A 17,384-nucleotide genomic window follows, 5' to 3' on the forward strand; every position below is an offset into this window, starting at 1 on the left:
TAACCTCAAAGAGTCATTTAACAATTGGGGGGGAAATGGGTCTTAAAATGGGGCAGAACCAACTTAATAACTCATGCTTAGCATGGAGATTTTGGGCTCAATTGTCATCAATCAAGGACTACCTGTATTCCCAAAGTATCTGAGGAAACCAATACACTCTGGTTAATGCTTCTTAAGAGATATAAAGGGCAAATGAATATTAATAAAGGAAAGAGCTACCTGGTTTTTTGTATCAGTTCTATCTTATTTGAACTCGTATCCTGAGACAAAAAGAAATCAAACAAAGGGACCTCTTAATAGTCTCAGTATTGGATTGAACTGAGGCTGGCTTATTCCTGTAAAGAGAACCCACCACCCTAGGAATCTCTTAAAATAAAAAACATTTCCCAAAGACAATCACCCAGGAAACAAACAGAAAAATCCCCATTAAAATAAAACACGCTTTTTCTGTCTCTCTAACTGTTAAGACAGGTGCCAATCAACTGTAAAGAAACTGATTCATTCATGAAGATACAGTATTCCTGTTCATAAAACTGGATCCCCATTAAAATACTATGTAGCAAATGGATCTCTCAGAGATGAAAAACAATTAACAGGAGACTGAAATTGATCACCCAAGGTAAGGATGCATTAGGAACACAAAATCATCTATATCTATATCTGCATAAATCCTTTTGGCCTACTCGATACACAACAAAGTTATAACTCCAAATTAGATATTTCTGTCAAACATTGTGAACGGGAAAAAAACATCCTCACAAATACATCAACATGCTAGGAACAAAGCACTTAAAAACACATAAAAATCCAATAGTTTGCCACTCCAATTTGCCACCTGACCCATGTTTTTTCTTCGCCTGCTACTGGACGACTGGAATCAACATTCTAACCATAGAGAGGAAACATTTGATACTTAGCTTCTAGCTCGAGAATGTGGGAGGTGTAGGTAAAAAAACTGTTCTAACCTGCAAAATAGATGGTTCTTATTCCTTGCATATTCTTTCCCTTCTTTCTCACCCTTGTACAAATTATTTTGAAACTCCTTATTAGGAAACAACATATTAGAAAACTTTCCTAAGAAGGAAGAAATTCCATGAGAAAATAACCTTGTCTTCCCTTTCTGTTTAACAGCCACTTTTATTGACTGGGAGAAAAAGGCCATCTCCGTTCACAAAATGCAATGTATCCTTAATTCATTAAGATGGAACTATAGTGTATCCGAAAGCCAAGAAGGCAATAAACCCAAAGCATTTTGAATTGCCTGAGTTGTTTAGATCACAGATAGGTGGAGATGGATTGGGGAAAGGAGATCTGGCCACTAATTAGCAGCAGACAGAGAAATTCAATTTTTCTGTAAGTGGGGAATACATTGTCTCCGGTAGCTTTATGAAAGCCGGGAAAATAATGATTTAAAACACTGAAAAGGCAGCAGGGCATAAAACCGGGAATCCAAGGGCAGGATCTTGACAGACTTGAATATTGGGCACTATCTAACAAATAAAATTGAATGGTGAAAAAAGTAAGGTTCTACATTTAGGCAAGGAAAAGAAAATGCACAGGTACAGTAGTAGTATTTTTTTTTTTTAATTTGATTTATATGCCGCCCTCCTCCGAAGACTCAGGGCGGCTTACAATGTGCTCAGCCGATGGCACCCTGAGGAGTCCCTCTCTGTGGGAGCGAACTGGTCGGTGGGAGGCTATCGGTGGCAGAAGGTGGTCCCGTAAATACCCTGGTCCTATGCCATGGAGCGCTTTAAAGGTGGTAACCAACACCTTGAATTGCACTCTGAAGACCACTGGGAGCCAGTGCAGCTCGCGCAGGAGGGGTGTTACATGGGCGCAACGAGTTGTGCCCATAACCACCCACACGGCTGCATTCTGGACCAATTGGAGCCTCCGAGTGCTCCTCAAGGGGAGCCCCATGTAGAGAGAATTACAGTAGTCCAGCTGGGAGGTGACAAGGGCATGAGTGACCGTGTGTAGGGCGTCCCGGTCTAGAAAGGGACACAACTGGCGGATCAGGCGAACCTGATAAAAAGCCCCCCTGGCCACGGCCGTCATGTGCTCTTCTAAAGACAGCCATGCATCTAGGAGGACACCCAGATTACGAGCCCTCTCTGTGGGAGGCAAAGGTTCACCCCCAATAGTCAACGATGGCACCAGCTGACTGTACTGGGGCGCCGGAAGCCACAGCCACTCGGTCTTGGAAGGGTTGAGTCTGAGCTTGTTTCTCCCCATCCAGACCTGCACAGCCTCCAGGCAGCGGAACATCACATCAAGGGCATCATCCGGTGTTCCAGGATCTTTGAAAGATATAGTTCAGTGGTTCTGAGATCTCGTCTGCCAGTTACTTTAGAACCTTGGGGTGTAATCCATCTGGTCCTGGTGATTTGAACTCATCTAGGGTGCTCATTTACCATTTTCTTCCCTATTTTAACTTGTGTTCCTAATCTGTTTTTTGTGGTGCTGTTTTTTTTTTTATTGGAAAAGTTTTAAAACAAACACAATTTTCCCACAACCCTCCCCCCCAACCCCCGTCCCCCTCCCCGACTTCCCAGAGCAGAACACAAGGTATTTCTATTAACTTTTAACAATAAACTAAATTGCTTAACCAATCATTAAACTAACACCCCCTAAAAAAAAATTCTTAACCCCCCATAGATAAAATCCTATTTCTTAGACATAAAACTTCTAATATCACATATAATGCTTATACAGTTAAAAGAAATCATTCATAAGCTATTTGATATTTTTTGGTCTGATACTTATTTTGAATATAATCAATCCATCTTCTCCAGTCCTGTATATACCTTTCTTGTGTATGATCCTTCAAATATGCTGAAATTTTAGCCATTTCAGCTAAATTAGTTACTTTCAATATCCAGTCATCAATAGTAGGCAAAAAATCCTTCTTCCAGTGTTGTGCTATCAGCAATCTTGCTGCTGTTATCAAGTTCAAGACCAGTTTAGTCTCTGCAACTGTATAGTCCATAGTTATACCCAGTAAAAACAACTGTGGAGTAAATTTCAGTCTTTTTAAAAAAATATTCTGCATCACCCACCAAATCTTTATCCAAAATGCTTTGATTTTTCTACAAGTCCACCATATATGATAATAAGTTGCATCATCACAGTCACATCTCCAACATTTAGCTTGCACATTAGGATACATACATGATAATTTTTTGGATCTAAGTGCCATCTGTAAAACATTTTATAAAAGTTTTCTCTTAAATTTTGTGCTTGTGTAAATTTCACATTTCTAATCCAAATCTTTTCCCAAGTCTCCATCATTACTGGCTCTTGAAAATTTTGTGCCCATTTAATCATACAGTCTTTAACCAGTTCCGTCTCAGAATCTATTTCCAATAAAGCATTATACAACCTTTTAATATGCATTTGTTTTTGATCTCTAATTTGTTTTACCAAATTCTCCTAATTTTGCACAAAGCCAGTTTTTTGATCTTCCTTCCATCTAGCTTGACGTTGACCGTACTGAAATCATGTATAAATTATACCTTCTTCTCTCAATGTGTCTAAAGGTTTCAAATACATTACCCCCCTTTCCATAATGAGAAGCTCTTTATAGGTAATCACCTCCTGTTTTTGTTCTATACTTATATTTTCTATTGCATGTCTAGGATTTGCCCATACAGGTATCTTATAATTTAACTTATATTGATATTTTTTTCAAACCCTCAACAAAGCATTTCTAAGTATATGGGCCTTAAATACTTCATCCACTTTTTTGTCATATAACAAATAGGCATGCCATCCATATAACAGATCATAACCTTCTAGATTCAAAATTCTCCCCTCAGTTAAATTAAACCAGTCACTAATTTGTGATAAGACCGCTGCTTCATAATATAATCTTAAATTAGGCATTTTGAGACCCCCTCTTTCACGTGTATCTTGTATAATTTTCATTTTTATTCTGGGTTTTTTCCCAGCTCAAATGAAAGTATTAACACTCTCAGATTTTCATCTTTCTTAAGCACAGGTATCATTTGGAACAAAAATAAAAATCTAGGTAACACATTCATTTTAATTGCTGCAATTCTTCCCAATAAAGACAACTGTAATTTTTTCCAATTCTCCATATCCTTCTATACCTTCTGCCAAAGAACCTCATAATTATTTTTGTATAATTTTGTATTTGAAGCTGCTATGTACACTCCTAGATATTTAACCTTTTTAGCTATTTCAAAATCTGTTATTCTTGCTAGTTCATCTCTTTCAAGTATAGACATATTTTTAATTATCATCTTTGTCTTATGTGAATTAACTTTAAATCCTGATACTTTCCTGTATTGATCGATTATATCCAATACGTATGGAGCCGACTCTATAGGTTGGAATAAAGTAACAACCAAATCATCAGCAAATGCTCTTAATCTATAATCTTGATGTCTAATTACAATACCCTTCAATTTTTCTGAGTCACGTATCTTATTCAATAGCACTTCCAAAGTCAAGATAAACAACAATGGGGACAGAGGACACCCCTGCCTTGTTCCTTTCTCAATTCTAAAAACCTTTGTTAAACCTCCATTGACTATAATTTGTGCTGTTTGTGGCTGGTATATCGCTCTAATTGATTGTATAAAATATTCCCCAAAATGCATTTTCTCTATTATTTTAAACAAAAATTGCCAGTTCAAGCGATCAAATGCCTTCTCTGCGTCCAAAAATATAAACGCTGCAGGGACTTGATTATTTTTTTCCAAATATTCCAGTAAGTTTACAATTTGTCTAACATTATATTTCATTTGTCTCCCTTTTATAAACTCTGATTGGTCATTATGAATTATTTGTTGCATAACTGGCATTAATCTACTAGCTAGTATCTTAGCAAAAATCTTATAATCAGTATTCAGAAGTGAAATTGGCCTGAAATTCTCAGGTTTAATAGAATTTTGGTCCTCCTTTGGAATTAGTGAGACAAAGGCTGTTTTCCAGGAAGGTGTGTGTGGTGCTGTTTTTGATAGGTTGGACTGTTTTTTCCCTTTGTGTAAAGACAGATGTAAAAAACGAGTTAAGTAGTTCTGCTTTCTCCCTGTTGCTTGTCACCTTCTTGCCACTTTATCCTAGCAATGGACCAATTGGATGGATGCATCCTAACCCTTGACTTCTTTCTTGTTTTTAATATGTTGGAAGAAGCTTTTTTTGTTATTTTTTTTTACTTTTGTCACAAGCCTTTGTTTATTGTGAGCCTTAGCTTTCCTCACTTCATTTTTGTAGGCTTGGGCTAGTTGCTGATATTCTGCCTTAGTTATGTGCCCCTCTTTCCACTCTTTATACTTGTCCTTTTTGTCTTTCAATTTGTCAACGTGTTCTTTATGCAGCCATGCTGGTTTCTTTTCAGACCTGTTATTTTTCTACTTCATTGGTATGCTAGACTGGGCTTTTATAATCACACTGTCTGTCCGAGAAGAGAAGAGAAGAGAAGAGAAGAGAAGAGAAGAGAAGAGAAGAGAAGAGAAGAGAAGAATAACAGTTGGGAGGGACCTTGTAGGTCATGTAGTCCAACCCCCTCTCTAGAAAGCTTTCAGTATGAAGCTCCCACAACTTCTGAAGGCAAGCTGTTCTATTGGTTGATTGTTCCCACTATCAGAAAATTTCTCCTTATTTTTAGGTTGAATCTCTTCTTGGATCAGTTTCCATCCATTTATTCCTTGTCTGGCCTTCAGATGCTTTGGAAAATATGTTAACCCCCCTCCCTCCTTTCTGTAACACCTCCTCAAATATTGGAACACTATTATCATGTCACCCCTGGTCCTTCTCTTCACTAGACTAGCCATGCCCAATTCCTGCAACCGTTCATTGTATGTTTCAGCCTCCTATCCCTTAATCATCTTTGTTGCTCTTTGCACACTTTCTAGAGTCTCAACATTTTTATAGTGTGGCGACCAAAACTGGATGCTATATTCTAGGTCTGGTCTTACTAAGGCTTTATAGTATGGTATTAGTACCCTATGTGATCTTGATTGAATCTCTCTGTTAATGCAATTTAGGATTGCATTGGCTTTTTTGGCTGCTGCTGCACACTGATGGCTCATATGTAATTGATTGCCCACTAAGTCTCCAAGGTCCTTCTCAAAGTTACTGCTATGAAGCCAGATTTTTCCTTGATAAAGGAGATAACAAGCAGAGTATTTCCCCAACCATAAAGCCATATATCACACTTGTGTTTCCTGATTTTCTTTGCATCCTGTAGGAAGAAAAATCCAGTCTGGTTCCAAGCTGGGAGAAAAATGCTAGAAATAAAATGGAGTCTGGCTACGAGGCAAAAATGGTCTGTTTATTTGGTTTCCAGAAACTTCAGTGACAGCATGTTTCTGGAGTGGCTGACAAAATAGCTGTGTGAGTGGGATAGTCTTTATAGGCTTCTGAGGTTTTGTGATTGAAATGCTCCAAGGGTTTATGCAATGTAGTGAGCCATGACTTGGAAGGATGATTGAGAATTTCCATTGATATTTTTCTGCAAGTAGTGGAAGCTAGCAGCCATCCCTCAAGATTTATTCCATTTCTACAAACTAGCAGCAGCTTTTTCTTCAAATAGCTCTCTCGGGAGTTCGTTTTTTCTGAATTGTAGAGGTCTATTCGACTCTTAAATTTCACCCTACCAATTAAGTTCCCCCAATAAAGATGAAATTTTCTGATATTTAGTACTATGATAGATATGGAAAACTAAAACATAAAAATATTTTCTCATCTTTTATTGGAGGGGGAAAAATAGTGACTCTACGAGCCTCTCTTATCTTTTAAAATCATGGCAATTTCTAACAGTAGGTGATCCAAAAGACTCTCCAGCGTACACTCGCAAGTTGGTCTTCCTTGTGTGAGTCTAAGCAGAAGTTATGCATAGATCTATAAAAATGCTGATTGATTTCGCTTTCTTCATCCGCCCTCATCTTTCGTGACGTAACGAAGGTCTGACCAACGAGCTCCCCTGTGGTGCACTTGCGTCGTGGGATGTGTCGCGCCGTTTTCAAAACCGAGAAGAGCGGGATGTTCTTCGGGACTGAAGAAGGTTGCTATGGATTCGCTGGTAAGCGTAATGTGGAAGCCCCGCTTCGGTAGTTTCCCTCCGCGTTTATGTTGAGACAGTCTGCCTCAAGAATTACAGATAATTTTAAGGGCAGAATTTTACGTAATATCGTACACAATACGTTATTGTTGCAGAAAAGGCGAAAGGGAAAACACTTAATAGAATACTTATAGTTAGTGGTTATCAACAAGGCAGGTATGACACCTTTATTTTTATATTAAAATATATTTTGCATTATTTTCTGTAAGTTGCCTGCAGTCACTGATGTGTGAGTTGGGTGATACAAAATTTTGTTTAATAAATAAATACATTAAATAATTGCTTAGCAATGTAATTCGATTCCCTCAATACATGAGACCATAAGGTTGCTAATATATTTAGAATAATTTCATTTCAGAACAACTTTGTTAAATAATGAATACTGTGTGCTTGTCTAATGTAAAAGGTAATGGGACGGTGTCAATAGAAGATGATATGTTGCATTGATGACATTTATACCATATTGATGGGATGAGCAAGTGTATGATTTTGTAGTGTAAAATGGCATAGGACAGTTCACTGTTTTTGCTACAAAAGACTCAACAGAGTTTTTTTAAACTTCATCATCCCTAAACCACCTTCTAATGAAAATAGCTAATCTCAATTATATTTAGTAATATTTGTTGGTGATGGATAAATGTAAATCTATGGCAAGTATTTGAATAATATAGGTTATAAGAATAATTGTGTACAAATAGTTGTGTACAAATAGTTTATCAGTAGAAAATGAAAACTCCTTCCTGAGTTCCCCAACAATTGATGTGAAATTGATGTGACAATAATATGTGGTCATCTAGATTGATCTATAATCCTATTGTGCTGTATTGAACTTTTGATTTACTTTTCTTTTCAAAAAGCATTATATTTTCTCTTTTTAACAGAATCATTTAAAGACCGCATATAGGCTAAGATTCTTCAACAGAGAAGGGTAACTAATGTTTATTTCTTAAACTATATTGAAATAGATAAAACTGAGGTTTACTAAAATATATGAGACAATGTATCTTATATTGCAGCATTTTATAGTGATAAAATGAAAAATATTCAGATGCTTCTAAATTTCTAGGTTTGATAAATTCTAGGCTTCTAAATTTCTAGAATAGGAATAGGAGTAGAATAGAATTGAATTCTTTATTGGCCAAGAGTGATTGGACACACAAGGAATTTGTCTTTGGTGCACATGCTCTTAGTGTACATAAAAGAAAAAAAAATACATTCATCAAGAATCATAAGATACAACACTTGGTGATAGTCATAGGTTACTAATAAGCAATCAAATCATACTAGGAAACAAATAAAGCAATATAAATCGTAAAGATACAAGCAACATGATTATAGTCATAAGTAGGAGGAGATGGGTAATAGGAAGGATGAGAAGAATAGTAATACAGTTTTAGTAAATAATTGACCATGTTCTGGGAATTAGTTGTTTAGCAGAGTGATGGTATTCCGGAAAAAACTGTCTTTGTATCTAGTTGGTCTGGTGTGCAGTGCTCTATAGCGTCATTTTGACGGTAGAAGTTGAAACAATTTATGTCCAGATTGTGAGGGGTCTGTAGATATTTTCACAACCCTGTTTTTGACTCGTGCAGTACACAGATCTTCATTGGAAGGCAGGTTGGTAGCAATTGTTTTTTCTGCAGTTCTGATTATCCATTGAAATCTGTGTCTGTCTTGTTTGGTTGCAGACAGTTATAGAGGTGCAGATGACAGACTCAATGATTCCTCTGTAGAACTGAATCAGCAGCTCCTTGGGCAGTTTGAGCTTTCAACTAAGAAAGAATAGCTTTCAACTAAGAATATTTTTTGTTGTTTTTTTTTGATGACGTTTTTGATGTTAGGTGTCCATTTTAAGTCTTGAGATATGATAGAACCTATCATATCTCAAAGAAATATGGTGCTTTTCCTGGCTTTTGTCTGTGAAATAGACCTTGCACCTCATTTTCTGTAATCACTGAAGGTCGTGGGCTTAATGGGATGGGGTCAGTTGTAGGAGGCTTGACTATTGTTGGTGTGTCTGAGATGGGGATTGTGGAGATGGGTGGCAGTAGTTTTCTCTCACACCTATAGTAAAACACATTCAGATCATCTGCCAGTTGTTGATTTTCTTCAGCATGGGAAGGAGGTGTGCTATAACGGTGATATTTTTAACAGTTTTCCACATGTTTGCTGGTTCATTTATTGAGAATTGATTCCTTAGCTTTTCAGAGTAGCTTCTCTTTGCTGCTCTGATTTCCCTTGTTAATATGTTTCTGGTCTGATTGTACAGCATTCTATCGCCTTTTCTGTAGGCTTCCTCTTTGCTACAACATAGCTGCTTAAGTTTAGCTGTGAACCCAGGTTTATTGTATATTCATAGGTTTCTAGTTGGCACACATAGATCTTCCCAAAAACGAACATATGATGTTACAGTATCTGTGAGTTCATCCAAGTCTGCAGAGGTATCTTCGAAAACTTTCCAATCAGTGCAGTCAAGGCAAGCCTGTAGCTTTAGCTTTGCCTCCTCAGTCCAAGTCCTCACCGATTTAATTGTTGGTTTCATGGTTTTAAGTCTTTGTCTGTAAGCAGGTACAAGGTGAATCATGCAATGATCAGAGTGTCCCACAGCTGCTCGTGGTAAAGACTGATAAGCATCTTTTAATGTTGTGTAGCAATGGTCTAGAGTATTCTTGCCTGAGTGAGTGAGACAATTGACATGCTGAAAATATTTTGATAGCTCTTTCCTTAAGTTAGATTTGTTGAAATCTCCTAAAACAAATCTCCTAAAACAAATTTTTAAAAAAAAATCTAGGGCATTTTTAAATGTAAGTTCCATCACAATAAGTAGGCTGTTTTTGAAATAAAGCAGATTCTTATTAAAATTTATATGTGACATATAAAGGTAGTCCTTGAGATATGACTATAAGGAAGCCTACCCATTACAGTTGCATGTTGTGATAGCTGTTAACCTAGTGCAACCTGGTTAAGCAGGCAAAATGGAGTGATTTGTCCCTTGCCTGTGCAGCGCAATTCCAGAATTGTACCATGCAGCTGAACAACAAAGCAACTTATTCCAGTACTATGGAAGGCTGCAGAGCTGTTCAAAAGAAAAGGAGAAGGAGTATGTGGGACTGCTAGGTGGGAATCAGGTCTAAAGCCAGCAGAGAGCCATTAGGGGTGGGAAGATGAGTGGAGGGCATTGGTGCACCATGCTGTTGGTTGTAAAGGTGAATTAATATGGGGGTGCTCTAGCAACCATAACTTCAGGACTGGGTCATAAGTAGTTTTTGGGTTACCATAACTTCAAATGGCCATTAAGCAACCAATTTGTATATCGAAGACTATCTGTAAATATCAGTGATTAAAAAAACAGATAAAATTACTTCAACATGCACATGGCTTTGCAGTTTTAATCTTGTTGATTATCTCTATCTTTTATGTTTTGTCCTATTGGAGATTCTAATTTTTGTTCAAACTTTGTTTATATATAAGATGCCTTTATTGTACTTTGCTTTATTGTGCTTCACAGATTTTTTTCCCTGTAGATCTCTATGTCACATTTTGGTGTTTTTGTTTTTTTTAACAAATTGAAGGATGTGGAAACTTTGCATCAAGCAAGTCCATTAGTGACATTTTTCCAACAGCATGTAGTCATTTCATGTCTCTGTCACATTTTGGTAATTCTCAAGTTTGACAATATTTTAAACTTTTTCATTGTTATTAATAAGATCATGATTAGCATTTTAGCAATACAGTATTTTGAATTAATCTATGTTTTTAAAGAAATAATGCTATTGCACACTTCATAGATTATAGGTAATCCTCCACTTATAACCATTTGTTTAGTGACTGAAGTTACAATGGCAGTGAAAAAAATGGATTTATGCCCACTTTTCCCATTTACTACCATTGCAGCATCCCCATGGTCATGTAATCAAAATATAGATGCTTGACAACTGGCATGTATTTGTGACAGTTGTACTGTCCTGGGTCACATGAGTCAGCTTCTGACAAGAAAAGTCAATGGGAGAAGCCAGATTCATTTAATAACTACATGAGTTGTTTAACAATTGTGGAAAAAAGGTAATAAATTGGAGCATAAGAGGGTGAAAATCTGGGTACGTCTTATACTCAGAATGTAGCCCTGCTCAGCTTCTCAAACGAAGCTTTATAAAAGAAGCTCCCAAACAGAGCTTCAGAATAAAAGCCCCAAAGCAGAGCTTCAGAAAAGAAGCCCCCAAACAGAGCTTCAGAGGCTTTTTTTCTGAAGCTCTCTTTCGGAGGCTTTCAGAGGCAGGAAAAAAAGTTTTTTTTGAAACAAGAGTTTCAGAGATAGAAAAAAAATCAAAAAAGCAAGGCACAGAGCTCACAACCAAGGAACCTGTTGCTAAAATTCACCTCTGGGAACAGCTGACTCCGGAACTTAAGATTTTAAAATTTTAAAAGAATTAAAATTTTATTTTACTAAGCTTTCTTCAGCCATCTGCTGACATCGTCAGAGTATTAAACTACCATTACAACAGAGATCTCTGCCTTTATATGCCATTAATCAATTTAGCCCTTGCACATGTAATAGGCCCTTCCAGCCATCTCCCACTTGTAATCAGCTGTGTTGTTTTTGCTGTCATCATGCTGGACGATGGAGGCTTGACTCCCACTGTTTCCTCCCTCCTAGCTTGCTTATCAGTGGGAGGTGATATTAGCCTGTCAGCTATTGCGATTTGCTGCCTTGTCTGTGACCTCGTGGTCAGCCAGGTTTGTTTCTCATTAATCCTATCTGTTGCAGTTTGAGACAGCCCTGCCGGGTTGCTCCGTGTTTGGTCAGGACCAACCATGCCTTTGCAGGCTGAGTCTGCATGCCCAGAGGTGGGGAGTGGGTGCCCTTGGTCTCTGCTCACTGATGGAAAGCCATCTCTGCTCCTCCTGCAGGGTCTCTTCTGATGTCTCAAAGCCTGATAGATCGGTGGCAGTTCGATATGCCTGTTGATAGAATTGCTATTGGAGAACCAGGCTGGAAGGGCCTATTACACGCGCAAGGGCTAAATTGATTAATGGCATATAAAGGCAGAGATCTCTTTAATGGTAGTTTAATACTCTGATAATGTCAGTAGATGGCTGACGAAAGCTTAGTAAAATAAAAATTTAATTCTTTTAAAATTTTAAAATCTTAAGTTCCGGAGTTCGCAGTATGTCTGCTTCTTTTTTTTACACACACACACACGTGTGTGTGTACGTAAACCAAGATTTTTATGCAGCCCTAGTTCAGTGAAATCACAATCCACTAGTTTCTAAGCTTTTTTCAGGCAGCCAGCAAGCACCCTGCTGCCCATTGGGAGATTAAGGAGACTAAAATAGATCTATTTCGGACTTATTAGTCCTCATCAGTTAGCCACACTTGGAATACTGCATTCAATTCTGGTCACCGAGAGACAAAAAGGAAGCTGAGGTCCTAGAAAGAGTGCAAAGAAGAGAGCCACAAAAATGATAAGGTATCTGGAACTAAATTGTATGATTTAAGGAAACTAAGTATGGAACAGTTGAGGAAACTAAGTATGTCTAGCCTAATGAATTGAAAGATTAGAATGACATGATAGCTCTCTTCCAGTACTTGAGGGAAAGTCATAGAAATGTGAGGGTTGACTTATTCTCCAAAACACCTGAGGGTAGGACAAGAAGCAATGGGTGGAAGCTGTCAAGGAGAGATCTAACCTGGAACTAAAGAGAAGTTGAGAGCATTTAATCATTGGATTAAAGAATTTGCTTCTCAGAGTTGAAAGTGCTCCATTCACTGGAGGTTTTCAAGAAGAAACTATAGCCATTTATCCAGGATGGCTTCATTTGCAACAATGCTGTATTATAGTTCGACTTATTTTTGCCAGTAAAGTAGAGTTTGCAGATTAGAAATACTTTACAAATGTCTAACCTATTTTTTTTTTCAGTAAAAAAATTGCTACTGGTATACAAGGAGAAAGTGTATTGGAATGTGTTCACAACTGTTTTGAAAGTAAGTTCAATGGATGAATATAAAGTATTTTAATGAAATGAAAAGAAAAATTTAGTTACCGGTTCTACCAAACTGGTGCGAATTGGCTGAATCCCACCACTGATCTTATCACAATATTATAATTGATATGAGTGAATGAATGAATGGAAGTAATTTTCTGTTGTTAAAACTATGTGAATAAAGGTATACAAAATATTTAAAGCTTGCAATGATGTTCAGATGGGTTGTAATAGGTTGAACAATCTGCTTAAAGTGCAGTTTTGACTTTAAGATGTTTTGGATACCCATGTTTAAGATACATAAGTGTTGCTCAGACTACTGCACAATTCAAGTATGGCATTTAATTGGAAAAGATGCAAGTCCAGGTACCATGGATAAGTTCAACAGGATTCTTTTTTTAATAATGTTATTAAAATGCAATAGAAAACATCAAGAAAAGTATAAAGATCCTCTGCCTCCAAGGAACAACTTTCCACCATTAACATAGCAAATATAAGCAATTGCAAAATCTCTGCTTCTGCTCTTAGTTAAGATATATAAAACTCTTCATCCCATAACACATTTCTTAACAGAGAAATAAGTAAGTACCACTGTTTTCAATCCAGTTATCAAAATAAAAAAAATAAAAATTGAAAGCTCTAAAATGTTAACATTAACGTATATAAAACATTCCACATCTATTATCTATGGCAAATCCCATTTAAAAGGAATAAAATGGTCTCAATATCCTAACATTAATTTAAACCCAATGTAACATGACAAATAGAGACAATTTCTCCATTACAAGACAAGCTCCAATATACAGTATTCCAAATAACAATTTATCCTATTTGAATATGCAGTCTATATCTCTACTCTAACCATAAACATCCCCATTTCTCAAATATATAATAATCCCAGTGTCCTAATATAAATAAAAGTCTAACATTTAACATATCAAAGAGAATATTTTCTTTTAAAAAATCCTCTAAACTTTATGGAGATTCTCAGTCATCCAGGTCATGGTTGTCCCAAAGGTGCTTTTTCAAAAGGCAACTGGGCTTTCTGTTTTTTATTTGAAGACATTTTGCTTTTCATCCAAGAAGCTTCTTCAGCTCTGACTGGATGGTGAGGAATGGAAGAATCTATACTCCTTGCAGACAGCTGATCATTTGCATTCTTTTAGCGTGTTGTTAAGGCTACCTGGAGGTTTATCTGTGTCATCAGGCTCACCTGAGTGGTGCAAATGAGTGTGGAGCCTTTTTGAAACTGTTGAAAAACGGTGTTGTAGATTGGAGATAGATGGTTCATATCCCTCCTCCTCTGTTGAGAGAGGGCTGTTTAATTTTGATATAGATGGCTTCTTTGACTCCTCTTTCAAATCAGCGGTCCTCTCTGTCCAAAATATGGACTTTGCTGTCTTTTCAAATTGACTGCTGAATCTAGTCCTGATGGGTTTGTTCTCCTGCACATGGTTTACTGCATTGTACTGCATATACCACGTTGCTCAGTTTGTGTCTGGGTGTGTTATCCTTGGGGTGGACAAACTTCTGCCTTAGAGTATTCTGGGTCTGAAGAGTTTTACACCATATTAAAAGTAAGAAATTTTGCATTACCAAAATACTAATTAAGGTAAGGTAAATCCAAAAATAATCACCCAAAATTACAACACATCCCATTGATTGAATAAATTAACTATGAAGTTATGAAGTTTTTTCCTTTTATACAGGACAGTCTTTTCTCCAATTCAAATGATTGTTGTTCCTTGTTAAAGATTTCTTCAATGTTTTAAAAGTCTTTTTTCTAAATCCAATAAAGAGAAATTATGTCAAATATTGTCTGGGATTATCATGTTTATTTCCTTTTTAATTTTTGAAACCTCATCCAGTTTTCTCTTTATATCTGGTTACATTTTCTTATTCAGAGACTTTATATTTTCCTCAAAGAAATTTTCCTACTTATCTTGTTCAACAAAATCTTTGGGACATCTGTAACATCTAAGACATCACATAGCTATGATTGATGCAGATCCCTGCACACTTTCTTAAATGTCTCTAAATGCTATTATAAATCTTATTCTGATTCTAACCTCAAAAACAATTCTTTTTTCCTGCGAGCATATATTTATTCTTTAAGAAACAATTTCAAAGTCTTAATATTCAAAGCTTATATTAAAGGTTGAAGACATTCACTAGTATTTTCAAGCTTTGTCATTCTGCAGGCATCTGACTTTTTAGAAAGAGTTAATAGGCATATTTTGAAATTAATAAGGGAAATATATAAACTTAATATCCTTTAAAAGTGTTTGTAATTGGTGCAAATATCAAATTCTTCCATCTTCTGATTTCCTCTTCCCTTCAGAGAACTCTGTATTGTGTTTCTCTATGAGAAAGAGGAACAGCCATAAGGAGAAATTGCTTGGGTAATCTCTTGTCTCTGTTTGATCCAGAGAGGATCCTAGCCGCCAATTGGCTTCTGTTCCCTTCTAAATGCTGCAAATGTTGGCTCTGATAGAGCTGTTCTTAATTCTCTATTTTCCTTTGGAAGTTGGAAAAGTTTAGTATTTTTCCCTGTGGGCCAGTTGATTAGCTGAACAGTGGGATATAGCTAGCTGATTTCGTGCCATTAAGAACAACAATCTAGTCTTCTTCAGATAGCTATCAAGCCAATATGACAGAACAAAAATGCTATTTTACAGAAGTACATGAAGAGAATTGCTGCCAACTTAATCTGCGAAGTCTGAGCTTTTACAAAACTAGATTTGAAGAATTAGATTGTCCAATTTTTGTATGAAGTTGACTTAGATCTTCTTTAGAGCAGCCATTAAAATTGGGAAGTTGCATTTGTAAAGTTTTGTTCAAAATTTGACAGTAAACTCTTTTGTTTATGTCTTTGAGTCTGTTTTTGATTTCTGGCAATTGTCTGGATTACTCCCTGCAATTTTCTTGGCAAGATTTTTCAGAACTGGTTTGCCATTGCCTCCTTTCTAGGGCTGAGAAAGAGTGAATGCCCTCAAAGTCACTCGGTTTTGGGTCTAAGTCAGGATTAGAAGTCCTGATACCTAGCCGGAGAGTTAACTACTACCCCAAACTAACTCAAACCTCATTTGATTCTTGGGAAATCTTACTTTTTTTGAAAGTTTTCACTTTTGGGTCTTAAGAGGTTGAGGATACTTTTAGTGGAATAAAGTTTCCCTGGCTGTCTAAAAGAGAGCAACATATATAGCACTATACCTTTTTTCTTAACAGTACTTTTTTTTTCATTGTAGCCTGTACCAAGCAATCTATAGAATGTTCCTCCACAATATCATATGACTCAAGCTTTAATTTGAATCAAGTTCCATGCTATAGCAAAGAAGTAAGTTTTTTTACTTATTAATAGAGCATTTCATTTTTTTATATGTGCAGCAGAGCAGTTGTGCATAACATATTCGAATTTATTGGATCTTCTATACGGATTGTCCTTGTGATTATGTAGGACAGTCGGAGCAAGCTAACCAACAGATTGCAAGAACATAAGTGAGCGGTCAGATGAGGAGACCCAAACTCATTGGTAGCCTCACATTGCAATAAACAAGAACATACATTCAATTTCGCAGCTATTAAGATTGTTGGCTGTGCAGGTGCAAAGATAGGGAAATGATTGAAGCCTGATTGAAATGGGCCCCTTGTCAATTAAAAAGAGTGCAGATTTATCACCAATTTATCAGGCACTTTGTTGCAGCAAACAACAGCCGATCACTGGCCATCAACACACCGATCAACCAATAGGAAGGTATCACATAAATAAGTTGCATAGAATAGCCCAAAACACACATTCTGGTAGAGAGACGTTCCCTCAGGATGGGCTCCAGCGTGAATCTGAAAGCTTGGTAAACTAAACTTCTGATCCTGGTGACCAACCCAGATTGTATTAGAATTTATGTCTTTATTTATATTTTACTGCTTTTATTTCTTCTGTTGGGCTTACTGCTGCTTTAAAATTATTTAGCAAGATTTCTCCTGCCTTCCATTAGCTTCTGTAACATATATCAAGAATTTCCCCTCCCTCTCAAACACTTCAGATATTTGCAATAGCTCTAGGTGGCATTGTGATTCATGATGGGAGTGAAAATGTTTCTGTTCCTTGGATCATTAATAGGGCTAAAATATCATACTGAGTTTCTCGAATTCGAGTGAACATATCTAATATTTATTTAAAACCTTTTTTCCTTTCATCTCTTATTTTGCTCATTTTCCCCATTTATTTTGGATAATGTAGGCATGTAATGGAGATTGTAGGAAGATCTGCGGATTGCAGTTAGCATTATCCTTTGACTTCCACAGTCAC

At 36.7% G+C, this 17,384-nt stretch overlaps 1 protein-coding gene and 1 long non-coding RNA gene across 11 annotated transcripts in view; both read left to right on the forward strand.

Moving 5' to 3' along the window:
- Positions 1-467: 467 nt before the first annotated feature.
- LOC148114134 (uncharacterized) lies at positions 468-6,296 on the forward strand. Its single transcript, XR_015733876.1, has 2 exons — positions 468-619; positions 6,221-6,296. It is a non-coding gene; the product is annotated as an uncharacterized LOC148114134 (long non-coding RNA).
- Positions 6,297-6,924: 628 nt separating this feature from the next.
- The window catches only part of CENPC (centromere protein C), a 70,853-nt gene continuing 60,393 nt past the window's right edge, over positions 6,925-17,384 (forward strand). For 5 of the 10 annotated variants that reach the window (XM_034416294.3, XM_034416295.3, XM_034416300.3 and 2 more), the window contains exons 1-4: positions 6,925-7,054; positions 7,975-8,021; positions 13,012-13,076; positions 16,324-16,412. In XM_034416294.3, coding sequence (XP_034272185.1) covers positions 7,043-7,054; positions 7,975-8,021; positions 13,012-13,076; positions 16,324-16,412 — 213 coding nt within the window. In that variant the 5' untranslated portion in view covers positions 6,925-7,042. Of the gene's footprint in view, positions 7,250-7,974; positions 8,022-13,011; positions 13,077-16,323; positions 16,413-17,384 lie in introns of all 10 variants that reach the window. The other 5 variants (XM_087892324.1, XM_087892326.1, XM_087892325.1 and 2 more) reach the window with 4 other exon arrangements.

Source organism: Pantherophis guttatus, chromosome 4 (genome assembly GCF_059756535.1).
Source record: "Pantherophis guttatus breed Tessera chromosome 4, ASM5975653v1, whole genome shotgun sequence".
NCBI lineage: Eukaryota > Metazoa > Chordata > Lepidosauria > Squamata > Colubridae > Pantherophis > Pantherophis guttatus.